A 19,525-nucleotide genomic window follows, 5' to 3' on the forward strand; every position below is an offset into this window, starting at 1 on the left:
TTTTCATATTATTCTTCTTTTTGGATCTAGCTTCTTTTAACAAGCAAATCAAATCACATTTTGTTAGGACAAAATGACAGGATGTAGGAATTCACCCCAAAAGAAAGTGCAGGGAGTAGAAGTAACAGCCAGGGATTTAATCAATACAGATATAAGATGTGTGAACTAGAATGTAAAACAATTATAAGGATGCCAACTGGGTTTGAAAAAAGTATGGAAGAAATTACAGAATCACTAACTGCAGACATAAAAGAACTAAAATCCAGTCAAGCCAAAATTAAAAATGCTATAACCAAGATGCAAACCTGAATGGATGCCATAACACCAAGGATAAATAAAGCTGAAGAATGAATCAGTGATATAAAAGATAAAATCACAAAAGATAATGAAGCTGAAAAGAAGAGGGAAAGATAGGTATTGGATCATGAAGGTAGACTTCGGGAACTCAGTGACATCTGAAAACTTAATAACATTGGTATCATAGAAGACTCAGAAGATGAAGAGACAGAAAAAGGGGCAGAAGATTTATTTGAGCAAATTATAGCTGACAACTTCCCTAATCTAGAGAAGGACACAGTCAATGAAACCCCAGAAGCACAGAGAACTCCAATTAAATTCAACAAAAGCTGGTAACTGCTAAGGTACATCATAGACAAATTCACAAAATACAGACAAGGAAAGAATCTCAAAAGCGACAAGGGGGAAAAAAGTCCTTAATCTACACAAAGGAAGATGGATCAGGTTCACAGTAGGCTTGTTCACAGAAATTTGGCAAGACATTTCAACATGCTAAATAGGAAAACTGTGCAGCCAAGAATACTTTATCCAACAGGCCATCATTCAGAATAGAAGGAGAGATAAAGAGTTTCCCAGAACAACAGAAAATAACATTTGTGACCACTAAACCAGCCCTAAAAGATGTATTAAAGGGGACTCTTTGTTGGGGGGAGATAGGGGAGACCAAAAGCAACAAAGACTAGAAAGGAACAGAGAATATCACCAGAAACACCAGATTTACAGGTAACACAATGGCACTAAATTTATACTTTTCAATAAACACTCTGAAAGTAAATGGAATGAATGTTCCCATCAAAAGATTTATGGTATCAGAATGGTTAAAAAAAACAAGACCCACTGCAGGTGCCTGAGTGGCTCAGTGGGCTAAGCGTCCTCCTTTAGCCTAGGTCATGATCTTACCATTTCTGAGTTTGAGTCCAGCATCATGCCCTGGAGCCTGTTTCAGATTCTTTGTCTCCCTCTCTCTCTGCCCTTCCCCCACTTGTGCTGTCTGTCTGACTGTCACTCAAGAAAGCTGGAGTAGCCATACTTATATCAGAAAAACTAAATTATTTATGCCTCTAACTTGGAAGCACCCAAATATATAAATCCTTTAATAACAAGCATAAAGAAACTCATCAATAACAATACAATAATAGTAGGGGACTTTGACCACCCCCACTACTTACATCAATGGATATATCATCCAAGCAGAAATTTAACAAAGAAACAATGGCTTTGAATACACCAGATGTACTTAACAGATACTTGGAACATTTTATCCTGAATCAGAATACACCTTCTTTTTGAGTGCACATAGAACATTCTTTAGAACAGATCATATACTGGGTCCAAATCAGCCCTCAACAAGTACAAAGAGATCAAGATCGTTTCATGTATATTTGCAGACTACAACATGAGGCCAACCACAAGAAAAAATTTGGAAACATGAGATCAACCACAAGAAAAAAAATTGGAAATACCACAAAATACATGGAAGTTAAAGAACATCCTATTAATGAATGACATAACCAGGAAATTAAAGAAAAAATAAAGAAGTACATCGAAGCAAATGCAAATGGAAACTAACAGTCTAAAACCTTTGGGATGCTGCAAAAGTGGTCCTAAGAAGGAAGTATACTGCCATACAGGCCTACCTCAAGAAATATGAAAAGTCTCAAAACAGACCTAACCACATACCCAAAGGTGTTAGAAAAGGAAGAGCAAATAAAGCCAAAAGCAAGCAGAAGAGAAATAAAGATTAGAGCAGAAATATATGATATAGAAACAAAAAGTAGAATAGATAAATGAAACTAGGAGCTGGTTCTTACCAAAGCCAGACTTATCAAAAAGAGAAAGGACCCAAATAAATAAAATCATGAATGAAAGAGGAAAGATCACAACCAAAACCACAGGAAAAGAAATAATCATAAGAAAAATTATGAAAAATAATATGCAAACAAATTGGGCAAAACCTAGAAGAAATGGACAAATGCCTAGAAACACACAAACTACCAAAATGAAACAGGAGGAAATAGAAAATGTGAATAGGCCCATAACCAGAAAATGTAATCACTAATGAAAAATCTCCCAATACATAAAAGTCCAGGGCCAGATGGCTTCCTAGGGGAATTCTACCAGACATTTAAAGAAGAATTAGTATCTATTCTTCTCAAATTGTTCCATAAAATAGAAATGGAAGGAAAACTTCCAAACTCATTCTTGAGGCCAGCAATACCTTGATTCCAAAAACAAAGACCCCACAAAAAAAGGGAATTACAGGTTAATATCTCTGATGAACATGGATGCAAAAATTCTAAAAAAAAAAAAAAAAAAAAAACTAGCAAATCAAACCCAAGAGTACATTAAAAGAATTATTTACCACGATCAATTGGGATTTATTTCTGGGCTGCAGGGATGGTTCAATATTTGCAAATTACTCAACATCATACATGACGTTAATAAAATAAAAAAGGATAAGAACTGGGGCACGTGGGTGGCTCAGTCTGTTAAGCATTTGACTTCAGCTCAGGTCATGATCTCACAGCTTGTGGGATTGAGCCCCATGTTGGGCTCTATGCTGACAGCGCGGAACCTACTTGGGATTCTCTCTCTTTCCCTGATCCTATCCCACTTGCAATCTCTCCTTCAAAAATAAACTTTAAAAAAAGGATAAGAACCATATTATCCTCTCAATAGATGCAGAAAAAGCATTTGACAAAATACAGCATCCATTCTTGATAAAATCCTTCTACAAAGTAGGGATAGTGGGAACATACCTCAAAATCAGAAAGGCCATATATGAAAGACCCACAGCTTATATCATCCTCAATGGGGAAAAACTGAGAACTTTTCCTCTGTGGTCAGGAACAAGACAGGGATGTCTGCTCTCACCACTATTACTTAACAAAGTACTGGAAGTCTTAGCCTCAAAAATCAGATGACAAAAGAAATAAAAGGCATCCCAACCAGCAAGGAAGAATCAAAGTTTCACTATTTGTAGATAACATGATATTCTGTGTAGAACCTGAAAGACTACACCAAAAAATTGCTCAACGGATACATGAATTCAGCACAGTCACAGGATATAAAAATCAATGTACAGAAATTTGTTGCGTTCTATACAGCAATAATAAAGCAGCAGAAGAGGAATCAAGGAATCTATCCCATTTAAAATTGCACCAAAAACTATAAGAATAAATAAAACTATAGGAATAGGAATAAACCTAACCAAAGAGGGGCACCTAGGTGGCTCAGTTGGTTAAGCGTCTGATTTCAGCTCAGGTCATGATCTCGCAGTTCGTGAGTTCGAGCCTTGCATCAGGCTCTGTGCTGACAGCCTGGAGCCTGTTTCAAATTGTGTTCCCCTTCTTTCTCTCCCCTTTCTCTCTCAAAAAATAAATAAACATAAAAAGATTTAATCCTGCCCAAAGAGATAAAAGGCCTGTACATTGAAAACTATAGAAAACTTATTGAAAGAAACGGAAGAGGACACAAAGAAGTGGAAAAACATTCCATATTCATGAATTGGAAGAATTAAACATTGTTAAAACGTCTATATTACTGGGGTGTCTGGGTGGCTCAGTCGGTTAAGCATCTAACTTTGGCTCAGGTCATGATCTCATGGTTCGTGGGTTTGAGCCCTGTGTCGGGCTCTGTGCTGACAGCTAGCTCAGAGCCTGGAGCCTGTTTTGGATTCTGTGTCTCCCTCTCTCTCTGACCCTCCCCTGCTCACGCTGTCTCTCTCTCTCTCTCTCAGAAATAAATTTAAAATAAAATAAAGTAAGTCTATATTACCTAAAGCAATTTATATATTTAATGCAATCTCTATCAAAATACCACCAGGATTTTTCACAGAGCTAGAACAAACAATCTTAAAATTTGCATGGAACCCCAGAAGACCCTGAATAGCCAAAGCAATCTTGAAAACAAAAAGCAAAGCTGGAGGCATCATGATTCCAGACTTTATAAACTGTATTACAAAGCTGCAGTCATGAAGACAGTATAGTACTGGCACAAAAACAGAGATAGAGATCAAGGGAACAAAATAGAAAACCAGAAATGAACCCACAACGACACGGTCAACTAATCTTCAACAAAGCAGGAAAGAATATTCAATGGTAAAAGGACAGTCTCTTCAACAAATGGTGTTGGGAAAACTGGAGAGTGACATGCAGAAGAATAAAACTAGACCACTTTCTTATACCACACACAAAATAAGTTCAAAATGGATGAATGACCTAAAATGTGAGACATGAAACCATCAAAATCCTAGAGAAGAACACAGAGAACAACCACTTTGACCTTGGCCATAGCAACTTCTTACTAGACACATCTCCAGAGGCAGGAGAAACAAAACCAAACAGCAACTATTGGGACTTTAGCAAGATAAAAAGTTATACACAGCAAAGGAAACAATCAACAAAACTAAAAGGCAACCAACAGAATGGAAGAAGATATGTGCAAATGGCATATCTGATAAAGGGTTGATATTCAAAATCTACAAAGACTTTATCAAAGTCAACACCCAAAAAAACAAATAATCCAGTGAAGAAATGGGCCGAAGACATGAACAGACATTTTCCCAAAGAAGACATCCAAATGGTTAACAGACACATGAAAAGATGCACAATATCACTCATCAGCACCAAAATACAAATGAAAACACAATGAGATGTGTCAGGATGGCTAAAATTAATAACACAAGAAATAACTAGCAAGGCTGCAGAGAAAGGGAAACTCTCTTGTGCTTTTGGTGGGAATGCTAACTGGTGCAGCCACTCTGGAAAACAGTATGGAGGTTCCTCAAAAAGGCAAAAACATAACTACCCTATAATCCAGCAACTGCACTACTAGGCATTTACCCAAAGGATACAAAAATACTGATTTGAAGGGGTATATGCACCCTGATGTTTATAATAGCATTATCAACAATAGCCAAACTATGGAAAGAATCCAAATGACTACTGACTGATGAATAAAGGAGATGTGGTGTGTGTGTATACACACACACACACACACACACACACACACACACACACACACAAAGGAATATTACTCAGTTATCAAAAAGAATGATATTTTGCCACTTGCAACAATGTAGATAGAGCCAGAGTGTGTTACACTAAGCGGAATAAGTTAAAGACAAATACCGTATTTCACTCATACATGAAATTTAAGAAACAAAACAGATGAACATAAGGTCGAGGGGAGAAGAAAAAAAGAGAGAATGGAGGAAACCATAAGAGATTCTTAGCAACAGAAAACAAACTAAGGGTTAATGGTTGGAGGTGGGTTAGATGGATGATGGGTATTAGGGGGCACTTGTTATAATGAGCACTGAGTGTTACACGTAAGCAATAAATCACTGAATTCTACTCCTGAAACCAGTATTACACTCTAGATTAACTAGAATTTAAATAAAAATTTTAAAAGAAAAAAAAAATGACTGTCACTTGGGAAGGTAGACATGGTAGAAGGTTAAGGGAGAAAGAATCTGGGATTGTTTGAATGGACAACACAGAAACTGCTGCCTGTGGAGCTCAAGAAAACAAAAATAATGAGGGTATGTCCAACCTAGAAGAATAGAGTTGTGGTAGAGACAAAAGGTCAAAATGAGGTCACAAAGCATACTCAAGAGTGATAGCTGTAGATGAGATAGAGATTGTGGTCATAAGGGGAAGCTCTTATTTCAAGAACTTGGAGGTAGAATAGCCCATATAAGAATAAGTCTATGATGGCTGAATCAAGGGGTAATCAAAATGTAAACATTATTCTGAATCATGAATGCAATTTAAGATAGTTTTATGAGAAACACCCAGCTATACAACATTTTTTGAGGAAAAAGACTAAGAATTAAGAAAAAAAAAACCCTCCAATTTCTAAAGTCAAGGGGAAAGCCAGAATATACAAAGTGCCTACCAGCGGGTAGGCGGGTTTTTTTTTTCCCATGGTATACTATATACTACATAAAATTTACCATTTAAACCATTTTTAATTATAGTTCAGTGGCATTAAGTACATTCATATTTTTGTACAACTATCACCATCATACATTTCCAGAATATTTTCATCTATCCACACTTTCTCCTAACTGGTTTTATACAACTTCATTTAAGTCTCACATAACTTATGGCTTTAAAAACAATTTTTTTTAACAGACGAGGAATCTGAAGCTTTGAGAGATTAACTAGTAAATTTAGGACTCGAATTTGGATCTTTCAAAGTTCAAGCTCCTTCTACAACATGCTGCCTATAAATTCAGAAAAAAGACGCCTGGGTGGCTTAGTCGGTTAAGCGTCTGACTTTCGCTTAGGTCATGATCTCGTGGTTCGTGGGTTTGAGCCCTGCATCAGGCTCTGTGCCGACTGCCAGCTCAGAGCCTGGAGCCTGTTTCAGAGTCTGTGACTCCCTCTCTCTCTGACCCTCCCCTGCTCACGCTGTCTCTCTCTCCTAGAAATAAATAAAACATTAAAAAAAATCAGAAGACTTAAAAAAGTTGTGAGGGTACCGTCTTTATTTAATCTTTCTCATAGGAACTCACTCTACTTCATAAGAGACTATTTTCCCCTGCTTTGTTCATTTTTCTGACTTCAGATAAAGAAAACTATATTGAACATTTTTTCTAGATATTTGATGAGTAATCTTAACAGTCTCCCTGACACCCAGTGTATAAAATGGAGAATAATATGTGACACTAAAATAAATTAGATTGACATTTAATGAGGTTATAAAATGAAAGGTTCAGTATAAAAATTCAATTTTATTTTTTTTTGCTATGAGCTGTTTAGAAAGAATGAGGCACCAAGTTATACTGTACTCTTTTCTATCCTTAGGTGAAATTCAAAAGCTTTTTGTTAAAAGCGCCATCTCTCTTTTTAAAGGTTTTTAATGTTTGTTTATTTTTGAGAGACAGAGAGAGCACACAAGCACAAGCGATGGAGGGACAGAGAGAGAGAGGGAGACACAGAATCTGAAGCAGGCTCCAGGCTGTCAGCTCAGAACCCAACGCAAAGATTGAACCCATGAACGGTGAAATCATTACTTGAGCTGAAGTTGGACACTTAACCAACTGAGCCACCCGGGTGCCCCCCTCTCTCTCTCTTTTTAAGTTTATTTATTTATTTTGAGGGAGAGAGAGCAGGAGAGAGAATCCCAAGCAGGCTCCATGCTGTCATCACAGAGCCCAGTGTAGGGCTCGAACTCCCCAACTGTGAGATCATGACCTGAGCCAAAACCAAGAATCAGATGCTTAACCAACTGAGCCACCCAGACACCCTGAAAGTGTCATTTCTCTTTGCTCTGTCTATCTTCCATTCCCTTCAAAGTTTACGTTGCCCCAGATTATTCTCAATCTGACATGACCTCAACTTAAAAAAAACAAAAATAATCATGTTAAATACCTTCAAACTGGTTCTTTATAGACATTTTAATGTTATTTTCTCAAGGAAGTATAAAGTAGATGATTAATTGTAACTTTAGCAACATAAATCTCAAACTAGAAATAACTTGTGCCAAATAACCTTATGTGTATGTGTGTACATGTATGTGTTTGTATCACTCAGAATATGTGTTTAATACATAAACCAACAAAAGAGCAGGCTACAATCCCCCCTGTGGTGGGAATTTTTCATATATAATCTGAGACACGTTAAAACCTCTTTCAGAAAAGTTTTTATTCTGTACACCAAGCAACAGAAGTGGCTGTTCAGGAAGAGGTTACAGAAGTTGTTCTGCAGAGGTTTTTGGCTTCCGCACCTCTGAGATTATACTGTTTATTGCCAAGAAGCATGTGTGAAAATCCCCTACTCTGGGCCACATGATGGCGCTTTTAGCTCTGTCAGCATTAGCCATTCACCCCATTTTGATCTTTTAAACTATAATTTGATTCTCAACATTTGTCGTTCCTTCTCAGTTTTAACTCCTGATTTTTTAAGTTACAAAGAAACTGCCTTCCTTCAAAGATTTGTCAGAGCCTACAGTCAACAAAACAGGATTTATAAATGCAACTATATGACTATCTAAATGAGCACACTGTCTCAGAGGAACAAATATGTGGTCTGTTTCTGGCCTCTAAGTGAGGGAAAAACTTCTAACTCACAACATGAGACGCATCATACTGCGTCATGACCCAGTCCATTTAGGTCAATGTTCTGTCTCTGACACGGCATCAGGAGACATTTTGTGAGAAGCACTGCTGTTCTTCATGACATTAAAGATATACTCCACATATTTTTTCATATCTTAATAATAATAATGAGGGACTTGAAAACCTCGAACACCCTGACACCAAAGCCTCAACAGAAGTATGGAGCTAGAATTCATGAATTTGTCTACATCCTTCTTAAATCTACTTACACGTTTTTACCAAGGAGATAGTAAGCCTTTCCCCAGTCTTATGCTTACAATTTTAATTTTCACCACTTTTATAAATAAGACATTTCCTATCTAGGAAACTTTCACTACAATAGCAGTTGATTGACTCAGAACTGCAAAACATTAGAACTAAAGGGAACTAAGAGGTTAAATTCAACTTTCTACTTTACCAATGAGGAAACTTAGTGTTGATAACAGACTTTCCTATAGTGAAACAACTAAAAACCTAACCTGGATACAACCAAACAATACTTTTAAAATTGCATTATCAGGACCAATCAAATAAGTGGATTGCTATCAGCATTTTTAAAAAAAAGCAATAGAGTACGAGGACCTGGATGGCTCATGCAGCTGGGCTTCTACCTCTTGATTTTGGTGCAGGTCAAGATTCTGAGGTCATGGAACAGAGCCTGTGCTGGCCTCTGCGCTGACAGCACAGCCTGCTTGGGATTCTCTCTCCATTTCTCTCTATCCCTCCCCTGCTTGCTCTTTCTCTCTCTCTCTCTCAAAATAAATAAATAATCATTAAAATAAAAAAGACATAGAATAGAAAATATCAGGCTCTTCAGTACTAAGGATAAATATCGTTTTATAAAACTTTCAGTTATATGTGTCTATTGAATCATAATGTAGAATATACTTAATAGTGGTGAAAATTTTGGAAATCATTGCAATAAAATATTCAATTCTTTGAGATTTAGAAATTTGATCTTATTTTTAAAATTCAAAATTGCTTAATTTTTAATATCAATAAAATAAATAATAAAACAATTATGATTATGATGGTGATGCAAGTTATTATGATGATGGCTCACTTTAAGCTAATTAAAAACTCTGCATTAAATACTAAATGCTGCCATTTAAAAGAAACCATTTTTCCCCTTTAAAAGATAGGTTTTGAATGTTATACTCCATACTGTATGTCAACAGACTTTTTTTAAAAGTCACGTTTCTGTAGAACTTATACATACAGTAGCTAGAAAAGCTTTTTATGGTAATACTGAATCCTAGAATTCTGATCATTAGAACACATAAAATACAATAAACATTCTCTGAAGACACAGTGACCTCTGGTGGATTCATGAAATAAAGTGACATAATCCATGCCCATAAGAATTTATAAATTAAAGTAACACTTATAAAACCAAATATAAAAGATATTAATATGGTTATATACTAACAAGTATCATACATAAATAAGGGCCACAGTTAATACTATGTACACTGTAACAAATGTTTATTTATAGATAACTTACTGGTTACTTCCAATAAAGTGAAATAGGACAGAACACTAGCATTGTTTAAAACCTATCACTAGCTTAAGAAATACATTTAATCTTTCTGAGACTGTTTGATAAAAATGTTGTATTAAATTCTAAGGACCTTTCAGCTCTTTAATTATGATCCTTTCTTCTTTAATTCATCTTGTACACAACGTCAGATCAAATTCTGTTTAAAAGCATTTGATGGCTCCCCAATACATGTCCCTATTAGAATGAGCACAAATTTGCTTCACTTGTGTATTTATTATGCCATCCCATTAAAATTCAATTTAAACTCATAGGTTGAGTTTCATTCAGTGTGTGTGTGCTCGTACAGGTGTGGACAGCCTGCCAGATACTAAGCACATACTACAGACACTGAATGTAAATTAAATTGATGTGTTTAGGGAAACCAAATCCATTTTCATTTTTCTTTTTTGGTGAGGAAAGGAAGGGCATATAGATAAGGTAGAATTTCAAGAACAACAATTACAAAATGACAGACCTTCATGTCCCAGGAAAGGTAGGTATTATTAACATAGAATAAGATTTTAGAAAAAGGTTAGGGAGAAGAACTATTTTAAATTAGCTAAAGGAAGTACCAATAACTACATCTGGGGGCACCTGGGTGGCTCAGTCGGTTAAGTGTCGAACTTCGGCTCAGGTCATGATCTCACAGTTCGTGGGTTTGAGCCCATGTTGGGCTCTGTGTTGACAGCCAGCTCAGAGCTTGGACCTGTTTCAGATTCTGTATCTCCCTCTCTCTGACCCTCCCCTGCTCGTGCTGTCTCTCTCAGAAATAAATAAAAACATTAAAAAAAAATAACATCTAAAGAATATAAAGATATAGGAAGGATAGTCTGGTAAATGGTTTTGTAACAAGTATGAGGATGGACTAAAGTCAACAAGTAGAAAGATATCACTGGAAACAAAGTTTAGGATAACTTAAGGAAACAGTGGTCTTAACAGCTGGGGAATGGAATATAGGAATATGTGTAGCTCTCATAGGTTGAAAAGATGATGAGCAGATCTGGCCAAAAAAATGTTAGGGAAGGAGAAAAAAAGGGATGCCTGAGTGGGTCAGTCGGTTGAGTGTCTGACTCTTGATTTCAGCTCAGGTCATGATCTCAGAGTCATGAGATCAAGGCACATGTCAGGCTCAGACTTATCAGTGAAGTGTGCTTCAGATTCTTTCCCTCCCTCTCTCTCTCTGCCCCTCTCTCCACTCGTTCTCTCTCTCTCTAAAGTAAACTAAAAGAGACAAAAAGTGACAGTTAAGAAAGTGCTCTTAGCTCTCCAGTCACCTTGGACAATGCTACAACTCTTTATTCTTCAAATAAGAAAGCCAGGCTAGAGGAGAAATAGTAAACAATTTAGTCTTCACCATGTGTAATTCAATCAACAAAGGCCATAGGGTGATGTTTTACATATTCTAAACCACACAGCATTGGATCTGCAGGCAAAGGTGTCAGCAAAGGGACTGTCATCAGTACAATTCATGCTAGTTCAAACTACAGTGGTTTTATATTACCTTGTGCATCAGATAAGACTTTAATAAGGTGTTTTTTATTAAGGCAAAGATCTTTAGTTACTCTGCATCATATTACATTTATGTCACTAAGTTTGTTTACCATTGATACCATCTAACCACAAATAACACTGTCTTGAGTTATAATATTCTCTATGAAGCATGAGTTGAGACCTTATCTCATTTAAGCCTGTCTGAAATTGGACAATACAGTTCATTACATAACAATTTTTGTTACCTTTTCAATATTATGGCATTTGCCTCTCAATAATAAGCAACTAATAAAATGTAAATGTTTAAACATTTCCCAAGAGGCAAAACCCCAAGAATATTCATAAACATTTTGCTAAAAATTAAATTGGACTTCTTTAAATTTATAAAATACTGTACTGGTTTTTAATAAAAATTAAATGAATTAGTTACCAGAACTTTTTAACTTTAGTTTATAGTTTTCTAACAACAAAATAAGTTCAGTGGATCCTCAGTTCTAGTATCGTGAAAAGCCTTAACATTCTTACTCTAGAATTCTAACATTAATAGGATTAATGGAAATAACTGGCATAGCAAAAAGCAAAGTTCAGGTGTTGTGATTAAAACTAAAACAGCAAAGAATCAATTTTTCTGATTTTATTTGTTAATTTATTAATTTTATTAATTTTCTGATTTCAAGTGTAAAATCCTTAATAACTATGCTAAAATTATAACCATTTCTCCACAATGAAAATGTGTACAACGTTAACATTCTTTAGGAAACTAGAACTACTCTCTGCATATCTCAAAAAGTAGAAATTATTAGAATATATAAACAAATGTATATGTAATAATTGAAATTACCTTTCCTCTTCTCGAACCCATACTGGAGTTTTAGGAATTTGTGCTTCAAAAAACTTAGATGCTTTGTAACAAAAATTGCTGCAAAAACACTGTAAAAATCATTTTAATATCAGCAAATTAGTTTTTTCTTACTGTGAAACACAACTAACATGTACAGAATATAAAACATAAACATGTAGTTCAAAGAAAATAATGAAAACCCATGAATCTCCCAACCAAGGTAAGAAATAAGGTACAGTACCTTTGAAACTCTCTTTGTGTCCATCCCAGATAGCATCACTTTGCACATTCCCCAGAGGTAACCACTATCATAAATTGTGTATTCCTCATTCCCTTGCTTTCCTTTAGTTGTGCTATCTATAAAAACACCCCTACAAAAGATATCATTTAATTTTGTCTGATTTTAAACTTTGTCTAAATGTAATCATATTGTTATGTTTTCTTGTTCCAAGTTATATTTTTCAGATTTGTGCAGTTGTAGCTTAATTATTTACACAGAGTATTACCTTTAATTATGTAAGTATATTGCCATTTATTATGAATAACTGAGTTGTTTCTAACTTTTCTGCTATCACTACGATGTGACTATAAACACTAAGAATTTTTAAAATTAAAAAAATACAAAAATTAAAAAATATACAATAAAAATAAAATTAAAAAATTAAAAACATATACAAAAATTACCATACAAATCATTGTTAAGTGTTACAGTTCAGTGGCATTAAATACCTTCTCACTGTAGTACAACCATCACCATGATCCATCTCTAGAACTCTTTTCATCTTGCAAAATTGAAACTGTACACCCATTAAACAATAACTCCTCATTTCTGCCTCCTCTGTTCGTAACCATGAATCTGACTACTCTAGTTACCTCATATATGTAGAATCATTTAACTTCTGTCCTTTTGTACAGGCTTATTTCACTTAGCATAATGTCTTCAAAGTTTATCCATGTTGTAGCATGTGTCAGAATTTCCTTCCTTTAAAAGGCTGAATGAGAGTATACAGTGTATTTTGTTAACCCAAGGAGGAAGAAATGGGCAAGAAATTCTTTAGAATATATGCCTAGAAAAGGTTGGTCATAAAAAAACGTGTGAACTTGACTTAGTAGATAACACCAAACAAGTTTTCAAAAAAGCTGCACCAATTTTATTTAACCAGTAAAGAGTTTCTAAGATTGTCAATTTTTTATAATTTTGCTAATTTGGGGAGCATGAGAATGCAAATCAATGTTTTTACTTGTTTTTTTCTCTGATTATTAGTAAGGCTGAGTATCTTTTCATATTTTATTATCAAGTTCCTTCTATAAAATTTTCTATAAGGTTTTCTGTCTTTTCCAGGTTACTAATCTGTAGTCAGTTATATGTGAGAAATACACGTCCTTCTAATTTATCTTTTCACTCTTTTGTGGAAACTTCCAATAAGCAAATGTTTTTAATTTTAATATAGAAAGCTTATCAAATTTTCCTCTATGGTCTATAATTTCTCTATCTTATTTAAGAAATTCTCTGAGTTTATAAAGATACTTTCCTATATTCTCTTCGAAAAGATGTTTATCTTTTAAAGTCTTTAACCTACCTAAAATTGATTTTTTTAATGTACATTGAAATAAGGATCAATTTTCATCTTTTCCATATGGATAACTACTTGTGTTATCCTATTTCAAGAACACTAGTTCTTGAAAAATCCATCCTTTCTTTACTGATCTACAACACTCCTGTTGTCACATATAAAGTGTCTTCATATGCAGTGAATTTGTTTCTGGCTCTCTATTCTGTTCCATGACTTACTTGCCTGAATGTGTGCCAATATACACTTTAAATTTTTAAATATTCAAGTACTAATTAATGCATAATCAGTTTTTTCTAACACCTTGAAGGAAATACTCACAAAAAAACTTTTAACATGACTACTGTCTAAAAGGTAAACTTCTAAACAATTATTTTTAGAATTCCATTTAGTGTATTAAAAATTGACTGCCACATTGAGAATAGCCTTTAAGCTTACCTTTCTTTCAGTAATATCATAGACTTTATTGGTTTTGGTAGAAATTTTATACTTCTGTTTTGGTACCTAAACAAAACAAAGTACAGCTTAAGAAGAATTCAAGTAATCAACATTAACTTTATTATAAGATTAAGTCATCTACAAATCTTTGGTTAATCCAGTCATTAATTCATGACCTCGGTTCCATTTCTTGTGCTGTCTACAAAGCATTTTACTAAATATAAAAAATTAAAGCTTCTATTTTATTTTACTTTATTATACATATATTTTTTTTTTTATTTGAAGAGAGAGTGCGAGTATACATGTTAGGAGGGGAGCCTGATGAGAGGCTCAGTCCCATAACCTGCCCAACCAACTAATCCACCGAAGTGCCCTTAAAGCTTCCATTGAAAAAAAATAATTACTTACAATTCCTAGTTTCTTCTGACATAAAGGATAACCGCAGAGCTTGATAATAGAACGCTCATCCACGACGTCGCTGTAGTGAGCAGGTGTGATGAACTTCCCCTATAATGAAATGAGATGGGCATTACCCCACTAGATTATTGGAAAAATTCATTTATCAGCTCTCTAAGCTTCACAGATCCCATCTGAAAATTCAGGAATAACAGTCTATCTCATAAGTATGATGTTAGAATAAGAGGAGAAAATAAAGGTAATAAACTTAGAAAAGCATTTGACAAATAGTAAGCACTCAAAAATGTTAACTATTATTAAAAAAAGAAACAAAAATAACCCAAAAAACTTCTGCCTCAGGAGACTATGAATCATTGTAGATAAGTACATCATAAAAAGTAATTCTGAGGCAGGAGAAAGAAGTGGTGCTATAGTCATTGCTATACCAAAGCAAAACACTGAAAAGTTTATTTTATATAAAAAATATTACTTAAAAAAATAGATCATCCAAAATAAAATATAATTTACCTATTTTTAAAGAACAATCTTAAAAAACAAAGTATATCAAAAGGGTCATTGTGACTCCTAACAAATTTTTGTGCAAAATCTTCCAGGTTCTAAAAAATCCATATTGGAGACAGGTGAAACAGTACTTAGAGGCTAACACCAAATAGTTTGATATCTTCATGTTCAAATCTCAACTCCTGTTTCATTACTTGAAGATCATTTTTTAACAAGTTTTTCTGTTTTCTCAGGGACTGAAAAAGTTTTTATTGAGAGAGATATAAGGTATTTGTTTCAAATGAAGCATTTCTGGTTTGTCTTTGTTTTTAGTGTCCTCATGCGTGCAGATTCTAATGTAGTTACATATATCAGTTTAAATACTGTCACATTTAAAGGGGAGGAGTCAAGATGGCTGAACAGTAGGGGGATCCTATGCTTGCCTCATCCCTGGAACACAGCAAGATAAATATCAAATCATTCTTAACACCCAAGGAATCGATCTTAGGACCGAGAGAATAAGCTGCACAACCAGAGAGAAGGCAGGAAGAGCGGAGATGTGATTTGGGAGAGAAAGGAATCACTGGTGCTGTAGAGAGGAGAGTCCTAATTAGGATAAAGGAGAGAAAGAGAGGGAGTGGGCAGGGTGCAGAGCATTGCACAAGAAAAACATTTTCCCCAAGCCCCTGAAGGAGAAAAAAGAGAGGGGCTGATTATCCCAAATTTTTACAAGCAGTGGAGCTCAAAGTCTGGTTACAGAAGTCCAAACCATCACAGGGGTGGAGCATGTTGGGCACAGAGGTGCTCCCGTGGAGAAGGAAGGCAGAGGCCAGGGAGCAGAGAGTGTGGTCTGAGGATGCCCCGGATTGTACTGGGAGAGACAGTTTCTGCTCTTGGAGTGCACTTGGGAGAGGAAGCACTGCCTCTCCAGGGACAAGAGAGTTGGCAAGGTAACACTGAGCTGCCCCATTCATTAGCACAGGACCAGAGGCAGCTGTGGAGGGCAGCTAATCTGGTTGGTGGCTTTCTGCTATACTTCATAAACTGAAAACCCCAGTGAATTTGTGCAACTGCCCTTCTGGGACAAATTGGCACCAGCCCCAGTGTGGTGAGACCCTTCCCCAGAGGATCACAGCAAGTCCATGACACAATGGGTACATAAAATTTGGTGTTTTGAAACCTAGCTATCACACCAAAGATAAAACACAGTAGCACTGCACCACCAAGTAGGCAGATGAATCAGACACAGACAGGGTGAAGGAAGAGATCTGAGGGATACTTGGGACAAATGAGGAGAGATTGTTTGCTCTTCTGTGAGCACTTCCTGAACAGTGGCGGGTATGAACTTGTCTCTGGGGACTAGAGAGCCAGCTGATGCCATTTTTACCCCTGCCCATTAGCATGGATGAACTTCAGTGAGCAGTACAGAGACCACAGTCAAGGCAGTGAGCTGCTTACACCAAGCCCCGCCTTCCCTGAGCTCTGCAGGTGCTTCTGAACTATGGTTATTGTGTCTGAGAGTCAGAGCAGCAGTAGGCTACTCCCCCAGAAGACCAGCACAATGGTCCTCCACACCTATCAGGTCTACTGACCAAAGTGTCAGCTCTAGGGGAAAGAGGATCTAGACTCTTAACAAGTAGACCAAAACACACCTACTGAAGACTAACCACACAGTGGACAAGGTCCAAACACTCCCAAATAGAGGCAAGGAGAAACTCTGCAGAAGACAGAAAGAGCAGCCAAAACACAATAGCAGAGTGCACAGAGCATACACCAGAAACACTTCCTGAAGCGTCAGGCCCCAGACAGTATATGACCTTTTCTTAATATAGGCATTACTCTCAGAAGCAGGAAACATAACAGGCTTTCCTAACACAGAAAAGACAGAGACCTATACCATCTTCCAAGATGGAAGAATTCATCCCGAAAGAAAGACCAAGAGGTCACAGCCAGGGATCTAATCAGAACAGATTTAGGTAATATACCATTCTGAACCAGAATTTAAAACAATAATCATAAGGATACTAGCTGGGCTTGAGAAAAGCATAGAAGACACCAGGCAGTCCCTTACCACAGAGATAAAAGAGCTAAAAATCAGACTGAAATAAGAAATGCCATAACTGAGATGCAAAATTGACTAGATATAATGAACACAAGGATAGAGGAATCAGAGGAACAAATAAGTAATATAAAAGATAAAATTATGGAAAACAATGAAGCTGAAAAGAAGAGGGAAAGGAAAATATTGGATCAGGAATGTAGACTTAAGGGAATTCAGCAACCCCATAAAGCATAATAACATTTGTATCATAGGAGTCCTAGAAGAAGAGAAGAAAAAGGAGAAGAAAGTTTATTTGAGCAAATTATAGCTGAGAAATTCCCTAATCTGAGGAAGGAAGCAGACATACAAGACCAGGAGACACAGAGCACTCCCATCAAAGTCAACAAAAGCAGGCCAACACTAAGACTATTGTAGTAAAATTTGCAAAGTACAGACATAAGGAAAGAATCCTGAAAGCAGCAAGGGAAAAGAAATGCCTCACCTAAAAGGGAAGACAAATAAGGTTAGCAGCAGATCTCTCCACAGAACCTTGACAGACCAGAAGGGAGTGGTAAGATATATTCAACATGCTGAATGGGAATATATGCAGCCAAGAATATGTTATCCAGCAAGGCTGTCAACTAGAAAAGAAGGAAAGATAAAGAATTTCCTAGACAAAAAAAACCCTAAAGGAGTTCATGACCACTAAACCAGCCCTGCAAGGTATATTAAAAGGTACTTTCTGAGTGGGAAAGAAAGACCAAAGGCAACAAAGACTAGAAAGGAACAGAGAACATCACCAGAAATACAACTTTACAAATAATACAATGCCACTAAATCAAATCTATCAATAATCTCTCTGAATACAAATGGACTAAATGCTCCAATCAAAAGACAGAGAGTATCAGAATGGACAAAAACCAAAACCTATCTATATGGTAGCTACAAGAAACCTATTTGAGACCTAAAGACACTTGCAGACTGAAAGTGAGGGGATGAAAAACCATTTATCATGCTAATGGATGTCAAAAAAACAACCCTGGAATAGCCATACTTATATCAGACAAACTAGATTTTAAACCAAAGACTGTAATAAGAGATGGAGAAGGGCATTGTATCATAATAAAAGGATCTATATAACAAGAAGATCTAATAATTATCAATATTTATGCCCCCAACTTGAGACACCCAAGTATATGAATCGAACAGTAACAAACATAAAGAAACTCATTGATAACAATACAGTAAGAGTAGGGGACTTTAAGCCACCCCCCCTTACATCAATGGACAGATCATCTAAGTAGAAAATCAGCAAGGAAACAATGACTTTGAATGACACTTTGGATCAGATGGACTTAACAGATATATTCAGAACATTTCATCCTAAAGCAGCAGAATATGCATTCATTTGGGTGTACAGAGAAAAATTTCCAGAATATATCACATACTGGATCACAAATCAGCCCTCAACAAGTAAAAAGAGATCAAGATCATTCCATGCAAATTTACAGACCACGTTGCTAGGAAACTTGAAATCAACCAAAAGAAAAAAAATTGGAAGGACCACAAATACATGGAGATTAAAGAACGTTCCACTAAACAATAAATGGAATAACCAGGAATTAAAGAAAATAAAAAAATAGATGAAAGCTCAAGGTGCCCGGGTGGCTCAGTCAGTTGAGTGTCCAACTCTTGACTTGAGCACAGGTCATGATCTCAGTGTTCGTGAATTTGAGCCCCACATCAGGCTCTGCACTGACACTAGAGACCCTGCTTGGGATTCTGTCTCCCTCTCTCTCTAACTCTCCCACATTTGCTCTCTATCTCTCAAAATAAATAACAAACCTTAAAAAAAAAACATGGAAGCAAATGCAAATGAAACATAACAGTCTAATACCTTTGGGATGCAGCAAAAGCGGTCATAAGAGGAAAGTATATTGCCATATAGGCCAACCTCAAGAAACAAGAAAAGTCTCAAATACACAACCTAACCTTACACCTAAAGGAGCTAGAAAAGGAACATCAAATAAAGCCAAAAGCCAGCAGAAGGGAAACATCAAAAAGAGAAAAAACCCAAATAAATCACGAATGAAAGGGATCACAACCAGCATCACAAAAATACAAATAATCATGAGAATATTATGAAAAATTATATGCCAACAAATTGGGCAACCTGGAGGAAATGGACAAATTCCTAGAAACATATCAACTACCAAAACTGAAACAGAAAGAAACAAAATTTGAACAGGCTCACAACCAGCAAAAAAAAAAAAAAAAAAAAAAAAAAAGAAAAAAAAATAAG

General features: G+C 35.9%; 1 protein-coding gene across 4 annotated transcripts in view; it reads right to left on the bottom strand.

Annotated features, from left to right (window-relative positions):
- Positions 1-19,525, bottom strand: part of RPAP2 (RNA polymerase II associated protein 2) — a 106,256-nt gene that overhangs the window by 79,213 nt on the left and 7,518 nt on the right. For 2 of the 4 annotated variants that reach the window (XM_077746013.1, XM_077746012.1), the window contains exons 4-6: positions 14,694-14,792; positions 14,286-14,351; positions 12,277-12,365 (exon numbers count right to left, since the gene is read on the bottom strand). In XM_077746013.1, the coding sequence (XP_077602139.1) occupies positions 12,277-12,365; positions 14,286-14,351; positions 14,694-14,792 (254 nt within the window). Of the gene's footprint in view, positions 1-12,276; positions 12,366-12,517; positions 12,648-13,149; positions 13,499-14,285; positions 14,352-14,693; positions 14,793-19,525 lie in introns of those variants that run through there. The other 2 variants (XM_077746014.1, XM_077746015.1) reach the window with 2 other exon arrangements.

This window comes from Crocuta crocuta, unplaced genomic scaffold (genome assembly GCF_008692635.1).
Source record: "Crocuta crocuta isolate KB4526 unplaced genomic scaffold, BGI_CrCroc_1.0 scaffold48, whole genome shotgun sequence".
Lineage (NCBI taxonomy): Eukaryota > Metazoa > Chordata > Mammalia > Carnivora > Hyaenidae > Crocuta > Crocuta crocuta.